This window comes from Passer montanus, unplaced genomic scaffold (genome assembly GCF_014805655.1).
Source record: "Passer montanus isolate IOZ18808 unplaced genomic scaffold, ASM1480565v1 scaffold41, whole genome shotgun sequence".
NCBI classification, from domain to species: Eukaryota; Metazoa; Chordata; class Aves; order Passeriformes; family Passeridae; genus Passer; species Passer montanus.
In genome coordinates, this window is record NW_024368930.1 from 7,581,242 (window position 1) to 7,607,312 (window position 26,071).

General features: G+C 52.2%; 2 protein-coding genes across 2 annotated transcripts; both read left to right on the forward strand.

Moving 5' to 3' along the window:
• The first annotated feature begins 3,967 nt into the window (after positions 1-3,967).
• Positions 3,968-11,810, forward strand: LOC120507062 (BPI fold-containing family B member 3-like). The gene is made up of 16 exons (XM_039719285.1): positions 3,968-4,369; positions 5,457-5,568; positions 5,859-6,447; positions 6,772-6,873; positions 6,983-7,105; positions 7,477-7,540; positions 7,997-8,057; positions 8,421-8,500; positions 9,098-9,307; positions 9,422-9,475; positions 9,554-9,724; positions 10,216-10,283; positions 10,575-10,617; positions 11,002-11,065; positions 11,187-11,263; positions 11,500-11,810. Exons 2-16 carry the CDS (start codon positions 5,472-5,474, stop codon positions 11,572-11,574), a joined length of 1,878 nt encoding a protein of 625 aa, XP_039575219.1. The 5' UTR covers positions 3,968-4,369; positions 5,457-5,471; the 3' UTR covers positions 11,575-11,810.
• Positions 11,811-18,221: 6,411 nt separating this feature from the next.
• On the forward strand, positions 18,222-25,792 carry LOC120507059 (BPI fold-containing family B member 4-like). Its single transcript, XM_039719281.1, has 12 exons — positions 18,222-18,241; positions 19,922-20,030; positions 20,301-20,462; positions 20,547-20,991; positions 21,423-21,527; positions 21,979-22,125; positions 22,392-22,455; positions 23,106-23,166; positions 23,786-23,877; positions 23,973-24,015; positions 24,720-24,774; positions 24,936-25,792. The coding sequence occupies exons 2-11, from the start codon at positions 19,937-19,939 to the stop codon at positions 24,749-24,751; spliced, it is 1,245 nt and encodes a 414-aa protein (XP_039575215.1). The 5' UTR covers positions 18,222-18,241; positions 19,922-19,936; the 3' UTR covers positions 24,752-24,774; positions 24,936-25,792.
• Positions 25,793-26,071: the final 279 nt, after the last annotated feature.

Sequence of the window (26,071 nt, forward strand, 5' to 3'; positions counted from 1 at the left end):
ATCCAGAATAACTTCAGCCAGGGACAGGGGAAACTGAGGCAAGCCCTGGTTTATGTAACCAGCAGTGGAGGCTCCTGATGTTTGTGGTCTGGCAGCCTCAAAGCTCTGCTCCCACCAGAAGTGCATCCTGAAAATGAAAATGTTATTTCAAGGAATAATATTTCAAAGAATAACAAATGATTAATCAGCCTCCTAAACTGTTTCCCCCCAAGCACAAATGCTCAGAAGTGATCCCTGCTTCCAATGTACAATGTGGATTCGTGGGAGAGTTTTGGCCACCAGTAACTCCACTGGGTGTGTCACCTGTGGGATGGGAGCCTGGCACACTTCTCCAGTCCCCAGGACTGTCAGAGTTCTGCTGGGACAGTCACTTGCCAGCCCTTCCATTGCAGAGGACCTGGAGGGGGAAGTGTTGGGCAGTGCCTGCAGCCAGGCTCTGTCTGCCCAGTCCTTCAGAGGCAGGAGGGATCTGCCTGCATGGACAGAGCCACAGCACGGGATGCAGACAGCTTCTCTGAGGCCTCCTGGAGCATTGCTCCTGTCCTCAGAATCAAACCTCCTTGCTATCACAGTTCTTTGCCTTTCTGAAATCTCCAAAAATCAACGCATCTCCCTTAACCGTGCCTAAACCCATCTGAAATGGCAGCAAAATTCCCCACCTTGCAGCACCCATTTATCTGCTTATCTCGTGTGGGAAGTATGCCGAAAGCAGAGACTAAACTAAAACACACAAACCCGAGAATCCCACCCTGCTGAGTTTCCCTCTGAGTATTCCCAAAATCCTTTGGTAGGCAGGGAAATGCTGAGATGCTGGCAGTGCCCACCACAGCCAACCTGTCTCTGACAGTGTCTGCTGCTCATTTCAGGGGTGCTGTGTGCAGGGATCTGTCTGACCTGCTGGGCAGCCCCTACATCATCACTGGGGACAAGGTAGGGACCCTGCCATCACTGGGGACAAGGTAGGGACCCTGCTGTGGTGGCTCTGCCATACCCTGGGCCAACCCTGGGCTTGGTGCCATTAGTCCATCACACACAAACACAGAATCAACTGTTAAATCCCACCCAGGTGCTTTTTGCTGTTAAATCCACAGAACATGCTGGTGCTGGACATGTTTGTCACTGAGACCTGAGGGATGGGGACTCTGTGGCTGCAGTCTCCAATCTCCAATGTGGCCAGGACTCAGAGGAATGGATGGGGGAGGGAGCAGCAGGGTGCTGGTGTTCCTGGGGTGTCTCTTCCTTTCTTTGGCTTTCCAGGAATTTTTGACTCCACAAACTGAAGTAAAAAGACCTCATGACCCCCTAGTGAGACTGTCCTGCTGTGCACTGTCAGATCCAGCTGGGCATGGCTGGGCAGAGGCTGTGTCCTGAAAGAGCTGATCCCTAAATAAATCGCATTTGCATTGTCAGGATGCATCACCCACACCTCCCACAAGGTGGATTCAAGAATGTGACCCCCTGCTCCCAGGGTGCACACCCTGGAGGGGTGGGGAGTGTGCCCAGGGATTAGGACCCCAGAAGGAGTTAGGTGCAGGCTGGTGTTGGTATTTATCAGCTGCTTCACTGATATTGATCCTGAGTGTGTAACTCACTGACTCATGGATAATTTCTTGTCATTAGTAAGTCAATAAACAGTTTTGATCCTCATTTCATCGAGCTGACATGATTTGCACATCTTTTCCTGGTGACAGGAAGCTGGCACTGAACCGAGGATATCTTTGGAAAGATTGCTGTGTTTTTAGGAAATTACTCCCAGGAAAACCTGCTGGGGAGGCAGGCTCCAAAAACCCCGTGTGCTCTCCACAGGGATTTGTTCTGCATCATGAGTAAGGAATCATTCTCCTTGGGAGTCCTCAACAGCGAGGAAGGAGCTGTAAAACCAGCTCCCCACAAAATCTGGCGTTTGTGATGCCTCTCTTCATGTCACTGCAAGCATGGGCCAGATCTCCCTTATTGTTCTTGTGTTAGCTAACAAACAAATCAAAGAGTTTGAGCCTCAATTCTTTGAGCAGAGAAAAAAAAAGAATCCAAATATCTCTCCACGGCTTTCCTAGAGAATTCAAGGCTGGGAATCTCAGAGAGCACCTAGTTAATTTTTCATGAAGCAGCTCTGCTGCTGAGCCACACTGTCCCTGGTACTGGTGACCTGGGGTGGACGTGCAGCCTTGTCCAGCGCTGTTCCCTGGAGCCCTACACGGACCCAGAAGCCCTGATCCCTCAGCAGCAGGGATGTACCAGCCTCTCAGTGGTCCCAGAGGGATGGCAGGGCAAACCTTGGTTTCCTCAGGCAGACAGGCCACGTGTGAATGATGCCATCAACGGGAGAGCAGAGCAGATCCACCTCATTTTCCAGCCATAGCTAGGACGTTTCCCCCAGCTGGCTCTGGCTGGAGCCTGCTGATGTCAAGGTCTGACTCTTCTTGGGAGTACGTGCCCTCACTGTTTGCCTGACAGCTTCATTTCAGGTGATCCAAGCACAGGGAACTGAGGCAAACATGTCTGTTCACACCAGTCTTATTCTTCTCCCTCTGACCAAATCCGTTCTGGTTTCTGTCCTCACTCAGTAATTTGGCTCTGTGCTCTTGGGGCTTTGAAAGTCACTTTAGCGAGACCTGGACATCACCATGTCATTCTCTTTATGGGAATCTGCTTCGGTTTTTCCAAAATATCCAATGGTCAGAGACCTCTGCATTCAGCAGCCACTGGGGAGAGGCCAAGTTACTGTCATGCCTGAAAGGTCACTGCACGGGAGCTGTTCCCAGAGCTGCCACCCTGCCCCTTCCCTGTGCACTGACCAGTATCGGGGCTGTCTTCGTGGTAATTCAGGTTTTGGACAGTGGCTCCTGGACCATGAAGCAATTCAGGATAAATGATAACTTAATGCCATCTTGTTAACACCCTCGTCCATCTTATCAAAGGTCATGATCTCACCATGACAGCTGGGCTTTGTGCTCCAGAGGTCCTGGCTGATCAGGTTGCAAGGAGAGTGACAACTCCTTCAGTGCTTTGATATCTTTGCCTCCATTTCCTTGGCCTTTAACGAAGGTATTTTTTCAAAGCTGGAAATAATGTGTGTCCAAAGCTGGCTAATCTGCTGGAAATATTTATTTCCAAGTTTACAGAAAGTATTAACACTGAGCAAGCAATTTTTCTGGATTATTTTTCAGCAGAGCTGGGGAGCAGCCATTGCCATCCACTCCTGCCAGTGAGCACATCAGGGAGTGAAGAGCTCACCCCAGTCCCCCTCAGCTGGTGCATTCTCCCTTCAGCACAGACAGCTTTTGCTGTGCTTGTCGGGATGTGCCCCATACATGGGAACCACATCCCACATCCCAGTTTGGCCTGGAGCCCACGGAGGAATGTTTCCTTTCCCTGCCCCAAAGAGCTGCTGCAGTGTCTTGTGTCTCCTGGGCAGCAATCAGGACATGGGCCTGGAGAGAGCTGCAGGGAGGAGGCAGAAGAACCTGGGCAGCTGCAGCACATCTGTTGCATGGGGTGGTGTGCCCACAGTGGGATCAACAATCCTTCAGAACTGCAGAAAGACCCGAAACCAACAAGTTCTGGCCTGGGAACTTCCAGGTCAATGGCATCAGCCTCTCAACAGAGTCTTCCAACCTCCAGCCCTCTGGAGCATCTGAGGAGGGGTGATGGACTTGGAAGCAATTCCATGCCAGTTAGATAAGGCAACATTTCCCAGTTAGGTGGTGTCTCTCCAAAGAGTCACCTAACAGGGTATCTGCTATGCTGTGACATCTGATCAGGCTGTAGGAAAGTTGGATGGCAATGCTGGGCATGTTCTGGAGGCCTGGACAGGGAATACCCAGCTATTACTGTCTCCACAGTCTGTCTTTACATGGAAAAAGTGCTGCCTGGTCTTTCATTTATCATAACATGTGGCACATCCCCACACAGGGGCTTACTGCTCAGCACTGCAGCCCTGACAACTGCAGAAGTCAGAGCAGCCAGGGGTGGCCAGTGTTCTGACACATTTTTCAGTCAGAACATCAATTTTATTCAGAAGGAAAAAAGAAAGAAAGGTATTTTATCAGGGCATGAGATCTCAGCCACGTCCGCATCGAGGCAGGATGAAAGGATGATGTACCACACCAGGCACCCAGGGCTGGCTCAGTCTGTACCTACCGCTCGTTGCTCAATGATTTACCTAACTCCTAATATCTCCAAGGAAATATTTGCAGTGGAAGTCACCAGAAACAAGACCTTGTTTGTTTTGCTCCCCACCAGTTATTTTGGATGTCCCAAATGACATCAGCTGCCTTTTTTTCCTGCTGAGAAGTTCTATATATGAAGACCTTGGATCCCGGTGATCTTCAGAAGACAGGGACATTGGCTGGAGAGAGAACTTGGTCAGGTAAGAGCAAACTTATTCCTCAAACAGTGTTCTCCTTGCTTCTGCCTCTGCAAACCCTCAGTGTTCCTTTGGGAGCGTTGGCCTTTTAACAAAAATTGTTATTCTTGCCTGCTGCCTGCCTGAATTATGCTCTGAGAAGTAAATGGTGCCTTTCAGTGCAAGTTTCTCCAGAAGAGATGTGCGTGTTCATTGGATTTGCAGTCCTTGCAGAAGAAAGGGTATTTCAGGGTTTTCATAAACAATTATCACTTCAATTATCTTTGGTATAACTCGATTATCTGCCATAGATTTCTAGCTAAGGTGAATTAGACCTCTCACACTTGTTTTGATCCCTTTTTGATGAGTTATTTACATTTAAATAGATTTGGAGCAATGAAGTTCATTTTGGTTCTTTAAAAAAGAAAAATAAGCTACTTCAAGTTGTAGGTCCCACAGAAATATTTCAATGACATTGAAATGCTAAAGTTTACTTTCTCTTTTTTACAATTCTATCAGGTGTTTCCATGCAGAGAGAAGCTTCAGAATCTGATGTTTGTGCAGAAATCATGACATTCACCCTGGAGGTTCTTTCCTTGCTCAATACATTCCTGTATTTGTACTGTGCAGATGTTGTTGCTTTTCTTCTACAGACAATCATGTTGTCAGAAATGTCTTGTTTTCCCATCCTGTGGCATGCAGGATGTGTTTCTTGGAGAAATCCCCATCCAGGATGGATGAATCCCAAATCACACAGATCAGTCATGCCATTGCTCACCAGCACTGAGGGGGTCACAGCAGGAGCATCCCAACAACCCTTTGCTCTCCCCTTGGCTGCTCTGTCCATCAGTCTTTGGAGTGACTGGTGTTCACACTCTGGTTCCTCTGGCAGGAAAGAGCCACCAGGAGTGTCACTGTCCATCATCACCAGTCATGAGGAGGCAGGAGAGATGCCAGCAGCTTCCTCCCTGATTTTGCCTTCCCTGACAGGCATTCCTTCCTTCTCCTTCCTCCCTCCTCCCTCCTTTCTCCTCCCTCCCTTCTCTTTCCTCCCTCCATGGGCTGGTGCTCGCTCTCGCAGCACTGCACTCATGGCTATCACTTCCCACAGTTATCAGGACCAAAGATGTCGGTGTTGTGGACTGTTGTCCTGCTCAACAGCCTGCTGATCCCTTCACAAGGATTTATAATCCCCTTATCGGTTGCCAGACCAGATACAAATGGTAAGTGTATGTAAGAAACAGGATTTATCCTTCTTTTGAGGCCAGTTCTGCTTTTTTTGTCTCTTGACCATAGTCAGAAAATCAGAAGCTGGTGCACATCTGCCCAGCAATAGTAGCAATGCAAGAAATTTGCATTTATAAAGCACTTTGGAGATGGCACTTCAGTTACTTTACAGAGGCGGGTGCCACCATCTCTTTTATATGAAGAGGGAGAGGGGAGGGGAGGGGAGGGAAAAGCCAGGCTGGAACACCTTGTGTAGCTCACAGTGACCTCTGATTCTGTTCTTCAGGTTTTAAAGATTCAGCAGCCAAAGGTGTTCCCCAGAGAGCTTCAGGTGGTCTCCTTGGTGGCAATCTGCTTGGTGGTCTCCTTGGCAAGCATGGAGTTGCTGGAAGTCTCCTTGGCCCAGATGGTCCTGTAGGCAGTCTCCTTGGCCCAGATGGTCCTGTAGGCAGTCTCCTTGGCCAAAATGGTCCTGTAGGCAGTCTCCTTGGCCCAGATGGTCCTGTGGGCAGTCTCCTTGGCCAAAATGGTCCTGTAGGCAATCTCCTTGGCCAAGATGGTCTCCTTGGTGGCCTCCTTGGAGAAAATGGTGCTGTTGGAGGTCTCCTTGGTGGAAATGGTCTCCTTGGTGGAAATGGTCTCCTAGGTGGTCTCCTTGGCCAAGATGGTGTAGTTGGTGGTCTCCTTAGCCAAGATGGCATCCTCAGTGGTCTCCTTGGCAAAGATGGTGTTATTGATGGTCTCCTTGGCAAAGATGGCCTTGTCGACACTCTCCTTGACACCGTCCTCGAGCTTCTCATAGGAAAAAATGGTCTCCTTGGCAAAAACGGTCTCGTTGGCAGACTCCTTGGTAGAAATGGTGAAGAACTCATTGGGTGAGTGCGAGTGGGAGATGGTGACCCTGAGCAGCCTGGTGTGTCTGAGCCATGCTGGGGAATTCTGGAGCCTGCACACACAGGGCTCCCTCCCTCCTCTCCTGGGGTGGGCTCATAAATGTGGGTTCATCTGTTGGGAGTTTCTGCCTCTGCCTGGCATCCCAGGGTGCCTTGTATGTGCCACAGGCTGCTCTTGGCTGGTGGGGATGCCTGATGACCCAGGGGGAAGAGGACCCCAAAGCACAGCTGCAGTGCTGGGGGCTGAGGGGACAGGGCTGTGCAAATGTGCTGTTCACTGCCTTTTTCCTTGTTGCAACCATCCAGACTGAGAATTGTGAACAACACCCTGCCCAAAATCAGTCTGCGCTCCCTGCCGGGCTTTGGGCACCAGGTGGACTTCAACACACAGCTGCTGGTAGAGAGCAGGTAGGGCCTGTCCATCAGGGGCATGGCTTGGGGCAGGGGGGCACCATCTCTTTGGAAAGAGGATGGTCAGCAAGTGTCCTGAGCTGCCTGCTGTGCTTCCCCTGGGCAGCGTGCCGGGCCAGCCCCTCTGCCAGCTGGTGGAGGTAGATGCGACCATACTGGTGCAGGACACGTGGACACCTCAGCAGAGGGCTCTGAACTGCAAGACTGTTGACATAAACATCCATGTGAGGTATGAACCAGGTGTGAGGGAACACCTGTGTGAGGGGGTGGCCCGTGGCTCCTGTGGCAGTGGGACACCTTGGTGCTGCTGGTCACTGATGGCAGCGCCTTTCTGCTTGGTGCCTTGAAGGTGATCCCGCTGTTGGGCTCAGAGGGGAACTGTTGACTTTTTTCTAAAATTTTGGCTAAGAAAAGAACATTTCTGGGTGTGGGGAACCTGGCACTGGGCAGGATTCAGAGGGCTTGGGAATGGTGATATTTCAGCACTGAGTAAGGACAATGCAAGCAAGGCCTCATGTTTCTCTTGTGTGTTGTGTGAAGTCCCCTTACTTTCCAGCATTAATCTTTGTCACTTGCTATTTCCTATTTTCCTGTTACCAGACCCAGAGTGCCAGTTCTGGAAGAGCCTTTGAATCGCCTGCTCAGCAATGTCCTGCAGGATCTGGTGAGTCTGCAGAGCCACCTCTATGCACAGTGCCGGGTGGGCAGGCAGCAGGGCAGGGCAGGCAGCAGGGCAGGGCAGGGCAGGGGAGGCAGAAGGCCAGGCTGCCCATGGATGTGGATATTTGCACAGCTGTGAGCTCAGTGGGGCGGTCAGCCTCTCCTCCTGCTGAAAGGCACCAGCACCATCACCTGTGCCAGGCTTGCTGGCAAACAGATTTCCGAGCCAGGCGTTGGTTTAGCAGCCACTGACCAAGGTGAGACCCATGCTGGCTCAGAGGGGCTGTGCACCCATGCCATGCTGAGTCCTGTGTGATGGGATGTGCCCCCCAGCACTGCCTGCAGCAGCTCTGCCCACATGTGCAGCCAGCAGAGCCTGCTGTCACTGGCTGTGTTGGTGCCATGTCACCCAGTGGTGCAGTGGGTCCCAGGACCCTCTCACTCCCCTCTGCTTCCCCAGGGCTGCAACATCATCAATGCCAGGCTCAAGGTGTTGAGCTCCCTGCTCGGCTCCAGGAACCGTAAGTTGACACCTCCTGTTCCCCTCCTCCCTGTGACATCCTGCCCTTAGCATTGCTTGGCTTTTTACATTAGGCAAATACAAATATTTTAGTAATTTTCTGAAACCACAACTCCCAGCTCAAACCAAACATTCAGCTTCCCTGCCCCAGCAGCAGCAGCCAGCTCTTCCAGCAGAGCCCCACCACAGGAACTGTTGCTTTTAGAAAAAACTTTTTTGCTGCAAACTATTGTTTTCTAGTGGCTTTTCTAGCTGGGAATGCTGTGAATGGGGCCTGTGCTGGTTCCAGTAACTCCTGGGACCAGGGGATTTGGGAGAATCCCCTGCCATTGCAGCTGAAGGGCTTTCTTCCCTGTGTTCACAGAGGTGCTCCCACTCGGGGCTCTGGGGGACCTGCCCTCCTTCTCCATCCTCAGTGCTGACGCCATCCAGATGGATCTGAACGTAAGTGCCACTGTGTTCCCTGCTCCCAAAACCTTTGGCTTTGATTCATTGGAACGTGGTAGATGTTTATCAAAGGCTGCTCACATTTCAGCTGCCTTCAGGCACTTGCTCACAGGAAGGTTCTGATGAGTCTGCTCCAGCCACATCCCTGCTATTGCCACTGCTGGGTCTCTACTTTAGTTTTTTACCTGCTAATCTTTGATGGCGGCATGATCAAGAGTGGCTTGATGCTACTTAATTAAGAATAATTGCAGCACTCTCACAGTTTTTAATCAGAAAAGTTTAATTTCATACAGGAGCAGCAGTCACTGCTCACAGGCATGTTCTGTTTATAAGTGGTTTGTCAAAGTTTGGTAATTGACAGGGACCAGAATCATGCATAAAATATCAGCAATGTGTCTTTCCAATCAGGATATGTGGCAGTGTTTCAGTGGGGAAGGTGCAGCAGATGCAGCCCTTGCCTGTGCCAGAGCAGCCTGGAGCAGCCCTGCCATCATTTAACGCTGACAAACCTCGTGAGAGCCTCTCCACCAGGCCCAAGGCGGGCAGGGTGCCCAGTACCATCCCCTGAACCCCTCCCTGCTCTGTCCCCTGCAGCTCCTCTCTGAGAGTGCCAGGGATGGCATGAAGACCCCCGGGCAGGGAGTGCCCCTCACTGCCAGCCTGCAGCTGGGCACCGGCCGCCCTCCGCGCCTCAGCCTCCCCCAGGACACCCTCAGCGCCCTGCTGGAGCAGGCCCAGGGCCAGGCCGCCCTCAACCTCACCATCACCAGCTTGACGGGCAGCAATTCCCCCCTGCAAGGCCAGGTCGGTGTCCTGCTTGCCCACCTTTGCCCGCTGGTGTTTGTGGGGTCCGGCTGAGCCCCGAGTGGGCTTTGCCAGCCCCTCCCAGCAGCCATGTCACCGGTGCTGTCCCCACAGGCTCCCCAGAGCAGCTCGCTGACCGTGTCTGCCCTTTTCCCGTTCATCCCCCAGGTCAGTCACCCTCTCCACGTGCATTGACTCCAACCCCTCACTCACCCACCCCTGCCCTGACCTCCTCTGTCCCTGCAGCTCAGCCGGGCCCTCCCTGGCTCCCTGCCCCTGGAGCTGCGTGTCCGAGTAAGCAAGGAGCCAGTGGTGACTGTGAGGGATGGAAGAGCCACTGTCACCCTCAAAGCCACTATTGATGTCGCCAGCCCTGCCCTGCAGAACCCCCAGGGGCTCCTGTTCTCCGTTGATGCGGTGAGTGAGCTCCTGGGGGATGAGATGCCTCAGTAACAGGGCGCTGGCTGAGGCTGGATCACTGCTGGCATGCCCTTGGCGTGCCCTACCCTTGGCCCTGCAGCGTTTGTACTTTTGTGTTTACTGCATCATCAAAACGGTGATGTGGCTGAGGCCGGATCACTGCTGGCATCCCCTTGGCGTGCCCTACCCTTGGCCTGCAGCGTTTGTACTTTTGTGTTTACTGCATCATCAAAACGGTGATGCCCAGTCCTTTAAACAAGCTCATAACCAAGCATAAAGCGTAAGTGAAATGTTTCAGGAAAAACACAAAATAAAGACAGGAAGGCGAACCCTGGGGAGAGAGATACATGATGCCATCTGTCACAGAAATGTGCCTTCTCGGCACAGACAAGTGTTTTTTCTCAGAATGGGTAATTTACAAACACACTTTTCAGTCTTGGGAGCTGTGCAGGGGAATAACCTCATTTCTTTCATTGTTCCATTTCCAGGACATCGTTCTGAGCATCACCCCATCAGTCTCTGATGGCAAACTGCAAACCTCCGTGGCTCTTGACAGGTAGAGCCCAGCTCTGCGGGTGGGGGGGCTCTGCCTGGGGACAAATGGGGCTGTGGGGGACAGTGATGTAGACATGGTAAAGATGTCAATGGCTGCTGGAGCTTCCTGCCTCCCCCCAGCCCCAACCTCAGACCAGCTGCGTGGTTGACGTGATGAGAGAATTGTAAAAAAGTTGTTCTAATTTTAAAATCTTGTGTCTTTATGAAAGTGAAAAAACTTCCAGACCGAGAAAGGGCCTGGAGGAGGCTGCACCAACACACCCCAATTCTTCCTTGTTTTTATCTTTTGTAGCATCAACCTGACACGGCTCCCCGCCAGCCTTGACGCTCCCAGTGTAAGTGCATGCACTGGGCTGAGGTGCTGCAGTGAGTGATGCAATGGCCAGAGGCTCTGTGTGGGGGAGGAAATCCACAAGCTCATTCTTCATTTTTCATCCTTCTACTTCTCTTGGCAGAGGGCAATTCCCCTCTGCCCTGCAGATCCCCTGTGCTCTACAGCAGTGACACTTGGGTGTATCCCCTCACTTGGGGGTGCTGGGAATGGGGGAGGAATAATTAAAAAGAAATTACCCAAAGAGTGTATCCACCCTCAGTTCTGGGAGTGTTTCACTGAAGGAAGCTTCCTAGTTCTTGTATTTCATAGTAAACTGAGTAGAACTCAACTGATAACCCTGACATGGCCCCACAACCATTGCTCTGACACATCCTCTTCCCTGCAGGCCTCCTTGCTGGCAGAATGGCTCAAGAAGGTCCTCACAGCTGTATATGTACCTTCTGTTGAAGGTATGGGGGTCAGGGTTCCTCCTCATCTCAGATTCAGCTGGATGTGGGGCTCTCCCCCTCCCCTTGCTGCCTTCATTCCAGGTTTCATCCCTGTGATGAGATTCTTACCCTGTTTTTGCAGATGCTTTGCGTGTGTCGATCCCACTGCCCAACGTCCTCAACACCAGCCTCAGGAATGCTGAAGTCGACATCACTGATGTAAGGGTTGAGTTTTCCCACTGTGCTGTGTCCTGGGGAGTGGGAATGTGCCCACCCAGGGCTGGGACATGCAGATCCCACAGCCCCACACCACCCTGGCCAACCTCATTTCCCATGGGCTGCTCCCAGTTTCCCTCTGCTGGTTTTCCACAGGAAAAGCTCACCTGGCGTACAGCAAAAAGCTGGTGGAAGTCTGAATGAGAAAACTGAGCTGTTTTTTGCTCTGCTTCTTCCAGGTGGACGAGTTTTCTGGCCAGAACACTCTAGAAAAATCCTGCTCGAGAGGAACCTCCATGTTGTTCCCTTTCTGAGGCAGCACATGCCCCCCAGTCCTGCTCTGCCCCACTCTCTCCCGGTTCCTTTCTCTCTAGTGCTGCTCTGTGCTGTGCTGTGGCCTGAGCAGGAGTGGCAGCAGCCTCTGGCCAGCATCATGTGGGAAAGCTGCTTGGCTGGTGGATGTTTGGGGGCTCCTGTGGCCACTTTTAAGATCCATAGCCAGGAGGCAGAGCTCTTAGGCACAAAGGCTGCTCTCCTATTGCTCCTTAAATAAAATCTCTCACTGTCACAGTATTTTCCTCTCTGGATATTTATTTATATGAGTTTCTGGCTCCCCACAGCTGTTTACCTGCTCTGTGCCCCTGTGCCACATGGCACACAGACGGGTGGGGAGGCTGTGCCCTCAGAGGACAAACTGGGACCTACAGAGAGCATTTCTGAAGCTCAGCCTGTGGCACCAGGTGTGAAACAGCCTCTCAGAGGGGCACTGGGTTGGGTGCACGTGGGTGCCCTGCTGCAGCCCATCTCTCATGCCTGCCTGGTGGCTTGTGATGCAGCGTTGGCACAGCTCCTGCTGATCTCTCCCTCTCCTTTGGAGCCCTCTGGAGCAGCTCCCGCTGGCAGCAGGTCCCACATGGAGCCTGCTGGTGCTTGTTGTGCAAGGCTCTGTCCAGAGCCAGGCACAGATAACGTGAGCACACACTCCATGGGGATTTAATTAGGTGTGTATTATCCCCTTCTTGTGTAAGACACACCAGGCTGTCAAAAAAAGCACATTTGATCTCACAAAGGTATTAAGTGTTGAGGGCAGCAGAACAAAGGTGCCCTTATTGCCAGGAGGGGCCGTGGAGGTGCCCCAGCACAGGGGTTTTTTGGAGGAAACACCATCTGCTGGGAAGGAGCTGGCAGCTGCAGGATGGGTGGGACAAGCCTCAGGAACCACTTCTCGAGGTTCCTTGAGCACTAAAGTAGACAAAAGCCTCCCCACACGTTCGCTGGAAAGTTAAAAGCTTCCCCTGATGTGGTAACGTGCGTGCCAGCCCGTGGGCAGGTGTCAGCAGGGATTTCTGTGGAAGGAGCAGATTTCCCAACACGGCTCTCTCAGGTCAGTGCAGCCTCATGTGCTGCAGCCACACACTTTTCTCACACACTTTTCCTTCCCTTTTGCCCTGGGCTCTTGGGAACAGTGCTGCCTGGTACTGGCTGTCCAGTAACCTGCTGCTCAATGCTTTTCTCTGGTTCACAAGTCATTATTTATAGTGGAATATATGAAACTCACAAATGGTGCTCTACACCCTCAATCCACTAGCCAGCATTGGAAATTCAAGCACCTTTCCACTTTTCCTGCAGCATCTTCAGTATAGAAGGATCTGCTGTGTGGGTTAAAGCAGAGCTGCCCATGGGCAAGGTCTCACTTCAGGAAGAGCTGAGCAAAGCCAGCCTTGAAATTCAGGATAAGGTCAGGTAAAGAAAAATAGTTCAAAAAGTGCTACAAGGTACTGTGAGCTTTGTTTTACCCCCAAACCTTATGATACACTCCAGTGAGCCAAGAAAAAAATGGGAATAAATACAACAATAGTAGGAATGAAGTAATTCAAGTTTATATTTAGTGACTAGTCTGAAAAATCAGAAAATAGGTCATTATAGCAAAATGAAAACCCTTTTCTGAAAATCCATTCATTTAACATGGAAGTTTAAGGAGGTTTTGTGTCCTGATATCCTTTTGAAGGTCTGGTTATTTTTATCATTATAAGGTTAAAAAGGGGCCATTTTACTAAGAAAGGCCAGTGTGAGTCACTGATATGATTTCAGCCTTAATTTGCACAACTCACCTGAGGGTGAGGTGGGTTCAGGCTGGGCTGTAAAGGAGTATATTAAAGGAGTAAAGTAAAGGAATAAAGTAAAGGAGTTCTGAGTGATGGTGGGTCACCAGTGCCACTCTGGAAGACAGGGATCACTGGGGGTCCTTTGGGATCACTGGGGGTCCTTTGGGACCCTCTTGCCAGCACCACGATCATCTGGGAAAGGCAGGGGAATTGCACAGGGAAGGGGGAGAGCCCTTGTGAGCAAACCTCCCCCTCCAAACTGAGTGGTTTTGTTTATGCAATTAAAATTTCAACTGGCCAGGCTCTTGGAAGGAGGAAGCGCTGGAAGCCCTGCAGGTTTGCAGGGCAGAGGAGGCTCCTGGGGCTGCAGGGAAGGGCAGAGGAGGCTCCTGGGGCCGCAGGGAAGGGCAGAGGAGGCCCCTGGGGTTGCAGAGAAGGGCAGAGAGGCAGTGCTGGAGCCTTTGCCCTCAGAGGGTGCACGGACTGCGCGCTGCCCAGCCGCCGCTCCGGTCTCAACCCATCCCTGGGCTGTGCTTGAAACCAAGCAGAAGCAGAAGAAAAAACAAGGCAAAAGAACCAAGCCTCTGAAAAAACTGGAAAGTAACTTAAACAGGGAAATAAATGAGAAAATTCGTGTCTTTTGGCATTTCTGGTCTCTGACTCCCCCAGCCCTGAGCACGGCTGTGTGCCAGTGGTGCAGCCCAGCTGTGCTTGGAGCTGTCACTCACAGTGTCCCTCCTGCTGTCGCTGGAGCTGGTGCTGCCCAGGTGTCCCTGCAGCTCCTGCCTGGCACGGTGCTTACCTCAGCCCCCATCCTCGAGTGCCCTCAATGGCAAAAGGTGGGTCAGGCTGGGGTGGGTGCTGTGGCTCTTTGGTGGCATTAAAATCAGACTCCTGAGAGGGTGAGTGATGGGGGTGTCCCCTGCTGGCCTGAGCCACCTGGCCATCATGTTCTGCCAGCCCCAACCCATGCCCTGCGAAAGACAAATGTACCAGGGCATTTCCCTGTCACAGCTCTCCCTCCCACCGTGCCTGGAGGTGACAGCCACTCACAGCCGTGTCACAGGGCCAGTGGTGCTGGTCCCTGTGCACCCCTCACACAGCCACAGGGAGTGGTGGGCTGTCCTGGAGATCTCAGGGCACAATTCTGTCCCGTGTGCCACGTTCAGACTTTTTTTTAATGGACCTGGTATGCGGGTCTTGTGAGACATGAGCACGTAGCGTAGGAACCACTCAGCCTGAGATTTTCTCTGCTCATTTGAGGAGACTATACACTAGCAGATAAAAGGCAGCAATAAATTTCCCATCGGCTATTTTGGGATGCAAATTACAGTTATCTCATGCAAAATCCAAGCAGAAACGATTCACTCTGCTGCTGCAATTGCCTTGCTCCGGGAGGTCTGTGCTCCACGCTATTCACAGGGAATTGTTTAACAAGACCCATTTACTTTGCAGCAGGTTGTTTTCATGGTGCTCCTTTATTTTTCCACAGCCTGCTCCCAATTGTGTATAATTTATTGGCAAGTGTCCTGAACAGACTTCTTCCTAATCTGGTAAGTCGGAAAAATAAAACATTCCAGGAAGGAGCAGTGAGTCTGAAAAGATGTGGTGCAGCTCCCAGTGGCATCACTGGTGCCTGGAGTAGGAGCAGAACCACTGTCCAGGGCTGCTGCATGCACCCAGTACCTTGGGATCAGTGGCAGGCACATTCCATGGCTCCACCAGCTTGGGAGAAGCTTCTCCTTCCTTCCCAATGCGAGGTCAGCCCAAATGCTGAGAGTTCCTAATGCTGTCCTGGACTGGGCTATGGACTCATGGAATCTCTCCTCCTCCTGAAAGCCTCAGGGTGTTTCCAGCCACCCCCCTTGGGCTCCTGGGTCTCTTCCCTTCTTTGAGGAAAATTCACAGGGCCAGATCCAGAGCAGGGCTACCATTCCAGGTGCCCAGTGCTCCCATGCCCAGGGAGAGCCTGGCAGAGCCAAGCAGGGCTGTGTCCTTCCCTGGCTCTGAACGTGGGTTCTCACTGACCTTCCCCAACTCTTGCAGCTCTGCCAGTGCTCAGCATTGCCCTGGGACTGGTCAGTGACCAGCTGGGACTCCTGAACTGTGAGCACACAGTGGGTCCCACGCCTTGTCCTGCTTTGTGCTGTGTGTCACCCACTCCAGCTGAGGGAGGACTGGGACACCTTTCCCTCCCCTGCTCCACCCTGCCCCAGCTCTGCCAGGAGCAGGGATCCACAGGAGCTCCCTGCCCAGAGCCTGCTTGAAAGCCAGGCTCTTCTGGATGAAAGGGAACTTCATGTAGGGGAGGAGGATCTGCAGCTGAGTCCAACAAGGAACTGCTGATCCCTTCCTCTCCCACAGCACTGGTGCCTCTGGATTTGCTGGGCAGGATCCAGTACACCATGCCCAGCCTTCCCCTGGTAACTGGCCAGTTCTCAAGGTGAACTTGAACGTGATTCCTGCATCTTCTCCTTCCATCTGTGCACAGGGCTTGGGATATTTCCCTGAGCTTCATCAAGGTCTCCTTCAGCCACGTGCAGCTGGGCAGGGGGCTGTGGAAGCTGGCAGAGATCCCGGCTTTGTGCCTTGCTCTCACCTCTGTCATGGGAGAGCACAGCAGGGTTTAGGTTTCACAAACTTTTGGAGAAGGAAGTGTCACGGGCCCTGGTTGGCGAGGCCGTCCGTGCAGCCATTCCACAGTGAGGGAACGTCAAGCTGACCGTAAAGGCAAATATTGCAAACGTTTGGACCTGTGTTTCCTTCCCCTGTGCCCAGACTGTCACTGGGAGTGTGGCTGGAGGCCTGGTGGACTGTCCACAGGGAAAACCAGAGACTGTCCCCAAACCCCCACAGGCCCCGTGCCACCCCGTGCCACCCCCGTGCCACCCCCGTGCCACACCAGCTCCTCCCTCTGGGCCTCCTGATGAACTTCTTCAGCTGAGATACAGCTGTGCTGGGCTGCAGGAATTCAGGATCAGCCCTGTCCTGGAGAGCAGCACTGTGCAATTGCTGCATCACTGGGCAGCCTGCTCTGCAGCGCCTGGTTTGTGTGCCCACCAGCAGAAACTTTTCATTTTTGGGTGTTGCCAGATTCTCAAGGCATACCCTGAGCCATGAATTGCTGATGGAAATTGCAGTCCCACAGCACCAGTGGTGACCTTAAAGAGTGATCCAGCTCACAGCTGCAGCAGAGGTGATGGTGGTCCACCCAGGTGATGGTGATCCACCCAGGTGATGTCCCTCTGCCTTCTGAGCAACGTGTATGAAGGAACAACCCATGCAGAAATTCCTTCCATAGTTTCCCCTCACCACAGGGCAGTTTCCCCACAGATGGGAAGCTCAGTTTCCCTGGGCTGCAGCCTGGTCAGAGGCTGGAGGAGCCAGCCCTGACCTCTTTGTTTGACCACAGAACATCTTGAGGAGACAGGAGCTGCACACAGAGGGGATGGAGTTTGGGGCTGAGACCTGGGGAGAAGTTCAGCAGTGACCACCCCTCCTGTGGCACTGGGCTGGGCTGGTTTGTGTCCCTCAGGTGTGCTGGGAGAGGGGGTTCCCCTCCCCAGGCTGCTGAAAATTGATTTCCCTTGCCTGAGGATCCTGAGTGTCTCTCTACACCCAGCATGGCACAACAGCAGCTTGGTGTTTTCCCTGTAAATGTTGCATCCTGCCTGCATTCTTGAGCAGAAGGAGGACACGTGTGTTTTCCACGGAACATTGTGTTTTGAGCTCTTTTGTGGGTGCTCGGAAGGGTGTGGGTGTTCTTTGCATTCTTGTGCTCAGGTTCAATAAAGTCCAGCCCTCTCTGCAGCCACAGCAGGTGCTCAAGCCTCTGGGGGTGGCCAGCTCAGGTGAAACCCCTGGGCTCAGGGCAGACCTCAGGTGGGAGGGCTGCAGTCCCCCTTGTCCACCCCAGCTCAGTCTCCTTTGTCACCCCAGCTCAGGGGGTGCAGAGCTCTGCCAGCAAATGCTGTGTCAGACCCAAACATGCCAGACTCTTCAGGGCCTGGGCCCAAAGCTGTGGGGTATCTTGATCATGTTGGCACCCATCACACCCTCACCTGCCCTGGGCTTTATTGCGGCTTTGTCCTGGGAGCACTTAGCGACTGGGGGGAAAATCACCCATGAACTCTGCATGAACCACGTGAAACCTCTGCAAATTTAAGGCTCTAAACCACCCATTGCCCCTGGGGTGAGAGGGAGTAGCTGGGACAGCTGCAGCATCACTGCTTGTGAGACTGTCCTGCCCTGGTCCAGCCCAGATCCACCCTGAAACACTCCTGGAACATCAGAATCGGGTTTTTCTGACATATTTGATGTTCCTTTTCCTTTCCACTCTATTCATTTCTCTGATTTCTTTTATCTGGTGTCTCTCAAGCCTCCTTTAAACTGTGGAGCTCTTCCTTGGACGCACAGCCAGCTCCTGCTTGCCTCTGGGGCACAGGCAGTTTTCTCACAGCAGACAGTGCACCACAAACCCACACTCTCTTTCATTTGTTTTGCAATTTGTGAGGTTTCTGTATGTAATTAACTCATTGGGAGGTAATTGCTCACGTCTCACTGTCCTTGGACTCATTCTGCTGCATGTGATGGTGCAGAGCTGTCCTGAAGCAGCCCTGGGACACTCCCCAGAGCGGGTGGGCACCAGGGCCAGGGTGAGGGGTGAGCTGCTGGGCTGGCTGGTGCTGCTGGCCACAGCAACGTGTGCTGCTCAGGGGCAGGCTGCTGCAGGGGTCACATTTCACAGCCAGCAAAAGGGAACTGTCCCCGCTCCATCCTTCCCTTGGCTTTCCTCATTCCTGCAGCTCAGGTATATAAAAGCAGCTGCCAGCAGCCGTGACCATGGGCAGCTCCACCTCGACATCAAAGGGTCCAGGTAAGTGGCACTGAAGGACCATGGCCACCGTGCCAGCTCCATCAGGCGACCTACAGCACAGAAAAACTCAGCTTGAAAAGCAGGAATTTTAATGATGCTTTCCTTTGATTTCTGTAGCAGCATTTAATCATTTATGAAAATTAATTTTTAAAGCTAGCAGAGCTCTCGCTTGTTAAATTCCACGTTTATTCCTGTTGTTGTTAAGTTTGTGATAATGACTAAGCTGGCAGAAAGGACTGGGAGTTTTTTCATGATCTTGGTGACCAGAATTCAGAGCAATTTTCAGCTCTCCAGACCTCATCTCAGCTGGTGTAAAATAAGTGTTTATCTGCAAAGCCAGACGTGCCTTTTGCATGTGCAAGATGCTTGGCTCACTGAAATGTGCATGACCGAGGAGCAGCACCCTGGTAGATATTGTTAATAACTGCAGAGATAGGTGCCTGCATGGTCACGTATTCTCTAAGAGCTCTTCTAAGAGCCCTGACATCCATTCTGGTACCCTTTTGCAATGCTGCACACGTCTTTCAGAGCCCCTCCAACAAATCCCACTGATTTTATTTGACACGATTTTCAATAGAAGCTGCTCGAGCCTCTCTCCTTCTCCCCTGTTCAATAATCACAGCTACAGGAGCTGTGCATCATTACGTGCTGATCAAAGGGAAAATGTAAAAGACAGTCGAGTGAATTAAAGTCTAATTTAATTGTGCCGAGAACTGTCATAGAGGGATTTTTTTAAGGTATCTGGAAGAGATAAAGAAGTTGTTCAATCTGACCTAAATAATGTTATTTCTCAGTGCTGAACCTCTGCAATCTGCACCCTGTACATTGTTTTTCTCAGAAGGGACAAGCTGAGGTGTCTGTTCAGGACACGGGCTGTCCAGGAAAATGCTCCTAGAGCTGGGACCCCTGGCAGTGCTGCAGAGAGACCATTTTCTCATTTCTTTGCAAAGAAATGCACCTTTCCATGCATAAACAAACACTCCCCAGCCTGCGCTGTCACCCTGAGAAGCCCAGCTCGGGCAGGAACAGAAGGTCCTTGAAGGTTCTTTCTTTTGGCTGGGGGTAGATCAAACACAGGGAAAAGAGACTCTTTTCACAGCTTGAGTGGAACAAGATGAGAAAAACAAACAACCTGCCCACGGGAAAGTGAGTCTGATTCTGGCCATGCTTTGAGCTTTAATAACACAGGGTGCTCTTCACAGCAGGCAGAAGGACACGACTGTGACACTCGTCATTTTTTATTTGGCTCTGCCCCTGCAAGTGTTCCTCTTTCAGGGCCATTCCAGAGTGGTTGGAAGCCATCTGTCTCTCTCAGTACAAGGTCCTCCTGCCTCATCTCCATCCCTCTTCCTCTCTTAAAATGGCATTTTCACTTCCCTGCAGTGTCAGGCACCCAGCTCTGCAGTGGGGAGCAGAGTCAGGTGTGGAGCCATCGATGGCTCTGGAGCAGTGTGGCACTGAGCTTCAGCTGCTCCCTGGTAACCTGAAGAGGGAAAAGGGGGCTGCAGGTCTGGGCTGAGCTCCTGGGATGAGTGGCACGGTGTCTGGGGGCTGTATGTCCAGGAGGAAGCTTCCTACCACCCCAGAGCAGTGCACATGAAGGATGGAGAGCTGCACAGTGCCCAGGCTGGCAATACCCACGTGAAACTGGTGCTTGGGCTGATGTGGGTCTTCCCACAGGTGCTGTGCCAGGACATGCCACCCTTCTGGTGTCTCATCTTTCTTGGGGGCCTCCTGCCCCCCTCCCAGGGCTTCCTCAACCTGCTGAACCCAGCACAACCCAGCGGTGGTGAGTTCAGATATTTTCTGTGTTTCCAGGGGACAGTCACAGCTCAGTCCTGTGCCATTTTGGGCTCATGGCACATCCCTCTGCTCATCAGGGAGCTGCCTCCTGGCAGGCCCATCTCCACGAGGAACCCAGCTTTGTTCAAGGATGCTCAGGGCTCCCTGTGAGAGCTCACCAGCAGAGCACCCTGAGGTGGCCAAACCAACCTTCCCTGTCAATGAAATCCTCCCAGGAGTGGAAGTCCAGTCAGTAACTGGGACTCTCTTGGTGCAGGCCTGCTTGGCACTGGTCTCATTGGTGGAAAAAGTGGGCTGCCTGGCACAGGGGCTCTTGGTGAAGGAGGGCTGCTTGGCACTGGCCTCCTGGGCAAAGGAAGTCCCCTTGGTGCAGGAAATGAACCCAGCTCAGCTGGAGCCCTTGGCACAGGCCTCCTAGGTGAGGAAGCACAGGGAGGGTTTGGGAGGGGAGGGTTTGTGGGTGGCAGAGGACAGGAGAGTAAGGAAGTTCTGCCTGTTGCAGGAGGACAGCCTGGCAGCAGTGGGCTGCTCGGCACAGGCATCCTTGGTGGGAAAGGCCTTGGACCCGGACTCCTTGGTGAAGGACTTGGCACAGGAATCCTCAGTGGAGAAGGACTTGCCTCAGGAATCCTTGGTGGAGAAGGCCTTGCCTCAGGGATCCTTGGTGGAGAAGGCCTTGCCTCAGGGATCCTTGGTGGAGAAGGCCTTGCAACAGGCCTCCTTGGTGGAGAAGGCCTTGGCAATGGTCTCCTCAACAATGGTCTCCTCGGCAATGGCCTCCTGGGCAATAACAGCCTCCTTGGACAGACAGGTCTGCTTGGCACAGGGCTGCTTGGGAAAGGAGGTCTCCTGGGCAATGGAAGTCTGCTTGGACTCGATGGTGTTCTGGGTGCAGCAGGAGGACTGCTGGGTGGTGGAGGCCCCCAGAAGATGACACGCTATGCCTGGTGAGTCAGAAGCCCCGTGGTGGGGCTCCCTGCAGGGTGGCCCATGATATCCAGGGGATCAGACCCTCCCTCTCACACAAACCACCAGTGCTGGGCTCACAGCTCACATGAGAATCTGAGACAGGGGAAATTCGAACCAGGAATGGGAAAAGTCTTACCTGTGGGAGTGGTGTGACACTGCCATGGGCCACACAGAATCAGGGACAATCTCCACCCATGGAGATGGCTGAGACTCAGGAGGACATAGCCTTGAGAAACCTGACCACGCTTTGAGATTGGCTGTTTGCAGTGGGAATTGCTCCTTCCCCTCCTTCACTTTTACCTGGGAACATCCACAGGTCAAACGCTGAGCAGGAAGAGGTGGGACTGTAGGATCTGCTCCTGCTGATCCTGCCATCTCAAGGTGGGTTTGCCTTGGTGTCAACCCCCAGGCTGAAGGTGCTGAACCTCGAGAACGTCCGAGTGTCTTGGAAGGTCCTTCGTGGGACTGAGCTTGTGCTGAACCTGTACTCGAAGCTGGTGCTCCGCTTTCCAGGGTGAGTGAGGCCATGGGGACCTGAGGGTGCTGGGGAGGATGGGACACTCCTGAGTGCTGGACAAACATCCCCAAACACTGAGCAACAGGCTGGTGAGGAAAGCTGTGCTGCTGACTCGCTCTAGAACCATTTCCAGCTGTCCTCACTCCACAGACACTCACCACTCATGGAAGTGCTCAAAAAACTTGTGGATATGGCTCTTGAGGTCATGGTTTAGTGAACATAGCGGTGCTGCTGGGTTGATAATTGGGCTTCTTCATCTTAGAGGGAAATTCCAGCCTGAACAATTCTACGGTTCTGTGATCTGCTACAGGACAAGGAGCCTGAGGGAAGCCCCAGACCTGAAGCACTGTCCCAGCCGAGGCTGTGCTTGCAGCTCCACCACAGGCACCAGTCTCCAGTGCTGCTTTGGCTTCCTCCATAACCTTCCACACCACTTCCTCTTTTCCAGGATTTTTCAGTTTCTGAGTGGATCCTCAGTAGAGGCAAACATCACATCACACATTGCCCTGACCCAGGACTCCCCTGGTGACCTCAAGCTGGTGGTTAAGAATTGCAGCAACCTCCTTGGCGGCTTCAGCGTCAGCCTGCGGAAAGGGTGAGCGTGGGGGTCAGGGGGGCAGGACTTCAGTCTCAAATCTGGGCACGGATTGACAGCGTAACAAGCAGATTTTGGGATTCAGATAACAAAGTCCTGAGCATCTGTAATTCCTGCTGAAGCCTGGGGGAGCTCTGGGCTTGCAGCATCTCTTATCAGAGAAAAGGAGGGGGCTCCTCTACAGAGGAGCTCAGTTTTTTCTTGATGTCAAGTCCTGGGTTTTGAAAATTTCCCTGGTAATTTTTGTCTGTCTTTTCCCTCCCCAGCCTCCTCACCAATGTGGTGAGCAGCTTGGTGAACAAGTCTCTTAAATCCCTTGTCCCTGCGCTGGTGAGTGTCTGAATATCCTTTGCTGTGAAGCTGCATTTCAGCTGCAGTCAGTGCTCCTGCCAGAACTGCCTGGTAGATTTACACACACACACAGAATCACAGAACAGTTTGGACTGGAAAGGACCTCAAAGGTTAGTTAGTTCCAATCCCCCTGTCCTTGGTGGGGACAATATATATAATATATATATATATATAAAAAAAAATATATATATACACATACATACACAGTATGTATTTGTGCATGCACAGATACATGCCTGCAGCCCATAAGTGAGTTATACAAAATTGCTTGATCTTCTTTACAGTCAGAATTTATTTGTTAGGAGTAATTTCAATTTTATCATGTGATGTTATGGGGTAATTTATACTCAGCTGCTCCCTGTGGGGGTGAAAAGAAGAAACAGCCCAGTTTAGAGCAAAGTGGCCTTTTTAGAGGATCTTTTACCTTGCTCAGTAGAACCTGTGCCATTTTGAGAAGGGGGCTGAACAAATCATATAGCTCTTTTTCCATGGAAGGACCATGCTCTAGGATGAAACCAGGATGTTTGTCCCATCCTGATTTAAATCTGTGAAACTCAAGTGGTGCTGGGGAATGTGCTGCTGCACCCACAGTGTTCTCACCAAGACTGTGCTGCTTGTTGCCATTGCAGCTCTGCCCAATAGTGAACTTGTGGGTCAGCATCATCAACATTAATCTGCAATTCCTCAACCGTAAGTCATTACATTTTCTTTCCTATATTCAGTTTTAGAATGACCCTTGGGGTTTGTGTGTCTGGCCACCTCCACGGGCAGCAGGTGTCCTCAGGAGAGCTGGAGCTGTGCAAGCAGGGCTCTCTGCATGGAGCAGGAGCAGCTTTTCTCTGCTGGCAAGGCTGCTGTGGGTGGCACAGTCCTGGCTCACCACCACTGCCAGACACCACAGCCTGCTCTTCTTGCAGGTGTTTTTCTAACCAGGGCTAGACCCAAGCTGCTGCCCAGAGTTGGCTCTGCCAGGACTGCCAGGTGCAGCCCCACAGAGCCAGAGGGTTTCCCCTCCCCAGCTCTGCCCATGTCAAACCTCACACACAACTGCTGCTTCACTGAAAGCAGACCTGTTGCCCCCAACATTTCCCTTGTGATGGGATCTGCATCTCTGAGCTCCAGGGTAGCAGCTTTCATAGGAACCTTTGAACCCCAGGGAGTTTGTGATCCATAGGAAGGACAAGGAGTTTTTCCTCCTTGCTGGGCAGGACAGTGCTCTCCCAGCCTCTGCCAGGGGGGCACAGGGCTCCAGCAGGCTCAGTGACACACACAGCTCTGCCCAGCCCTGATGGCCTCTCCCTCTCCCCAGGTGTCATCTCCTTCGGGCTTCTGGGGAAAATCTACTCTGCCCTCTCCAAACTGCCAGTGACATCTGGGCACTATGTGGAGCTGGATCTGCAGGTAGAGCCATGTCCCACCCTGTTTCCATCCCATGTCCCCACACTGCTGCCCTCCCTGCACATTCTCATGCTCTAACACCCCCTTGTTCTTTGCAGAATTCCCCATTCCCGAGCACCTTCATCGACTGGCTCCTTCAGAGTAAGTCCAGCCCCAGTGCTGCCATGGGATCCCCAGTGGTGTCTGTGAGCCAGAACAGGGCAGCTGAAATGGGGGGCACAGTCCTGGGTAGTGGCCAAGAGTGGGGAGGGTCCTCATGGCTCTGGGGTGCAGCCAGAGCTGCCAGGGGCTGTGCATCTCTCAACAGCCCCACAGAGCACTTGTACCTCACAGGGCACAGCAGTGCTGGGGGTGGTTGGGGTCCCTGGTCCTCAGAGATGGCCCCCAGCTCAGATGTGAGTAGCTTTGCCCCTGTGCAGTGGCAGGTCTGGAATACAGTAGCAAGAGAAACTCTGTGCACTCCTACTTATGCCCTGCACAGCCCTGGAAAAGTCAGTTCACCTCTTATAAAAGGATTTAATAATATTTGCTTAATAAGAGTGAATAATGGTCCTCAGGATGCTGCGAGGATTAATTAATATTTGCAGAGGTGATTGGAAGAGCTTTCAGCTTCATATGCATGGAAAGTTAATATATAGGGAAGGGAAGGAAGAGTTGGAAGTCTTCCCAGCTTCCCCAGAGCCGTATTCCTGAGGGCACTAAATCATCTCTGCCCATAAAGCTGGGGCCTCTCAGGCCACTTCAGGCACTGCTGAGCCTGTTCCCGTGGTGGGGGACACCAGGGGACTGTCAGGCTTTGGGCACCTGGAGAAGGGAGGGCACTGACCTGGGTGTGTCTCCCCCAGCTGCAGGTGTCAACCCCAGGATCAATCCGTAGCTGCAGGACTGACAGAGCCCTGGGTAAGGAGGATTGGCTGGGCCTGGCTCAGAGCTCTGCTGCCAGTTGTGCCGGTGCCAGAACCTGGGCTGGCTGAGAAGAATCCTGACCCTGCTACCTGGTAGTGGGAGGTGACAGGGGTAGGATGGGGCTGCCTAAAATCTCCACTCTGGTATCCCTCCAGGTCCCCCTGCAGGTGATTCCCAAGGAGGAAGAGGAGGGAAGGGAAAAAAACTACTCAGTTGGTGGAGAATAGACATGAAAATGGAGAAACCCAACCAAGAAAAGATTCTTTCTTCTGTTCTACATTTCAGCCTTCTCAGATTTTGGTGTCTCTGTCCAGCCTAGAGTTATCTGTGCTAATGATAATCTGTGCCAATAGTGATATGTCGATAATTACCCATACTGATAATTAGCTATGTGATCAGCCATGTTGATGACACTGTGACTGGAGGCAGGAGCCCCAAGTCTTGCCTGTGTCTCTCCTGGCTGTCATGGCCACAAATCACTTGTTATGGCACTCACTGATGAAGGGATGACCTTCATCCCCTGAGGGAAAACCTTCACTTGGGCTGGGGTTTAGGCCAGGAATGGCTCAGCACAGAGGGGACATGCCAGGTGCTGGATGCAGACAGTCAGGCAGGGCTTTGGTCCCCTCAGGAATTTCAGGAGACTGCACCAACTGCCCAAATCCTTCTGAGAAGGGAAGAGAGAAAAGGGACGAATTCAATGAGCTGTAAACACTTCGTCTTTGCTATCCTTCTGCTTCTTGATTGGCTTACTATTTCAAAAGGGATTTTTGCTGTTTCCAGTGATTTCATACTGTTAAAAAGAGGCAAAAAGCCCCCAGCCTAATCCAGGTGCACACTCAGCCTATTTGTTCCCAAACAGCAACGCTTTGAACTGATCAGAGTGAATGCTATCCTGCCTTGTAATCTCCAAGTGGATTTGGACGTGCTGCATTGTGGGTGAGGTGGATTTGAGGCAGATTCACACCCTTCTGTTACTCCTTACAATAAAAATGATTTTTCTTCATCTGCATTCAGCACGTGACTTGGTTCCTTTCCAAACTGCCAAAGGATTTTTGCATTTGCAAGGGTTTTGTTATTTATCTCTCCCATCAGCTACAGGAGTAACTCACATGTGAGGAATATTGAATAGGTGAGCCTGCTGGAAAGGTGGGGAACCACAGGGGCTGCAGCCCCAGAGCCAGGCCTGAGTGAAGCCCAAGCCCTGCCCAGGCTGCTGGACCCCCACTCTCACAGCTTAAAGTAGCTACAGAAACATGGTCAATGTGGCAAATAAATATTCCCCTCATTT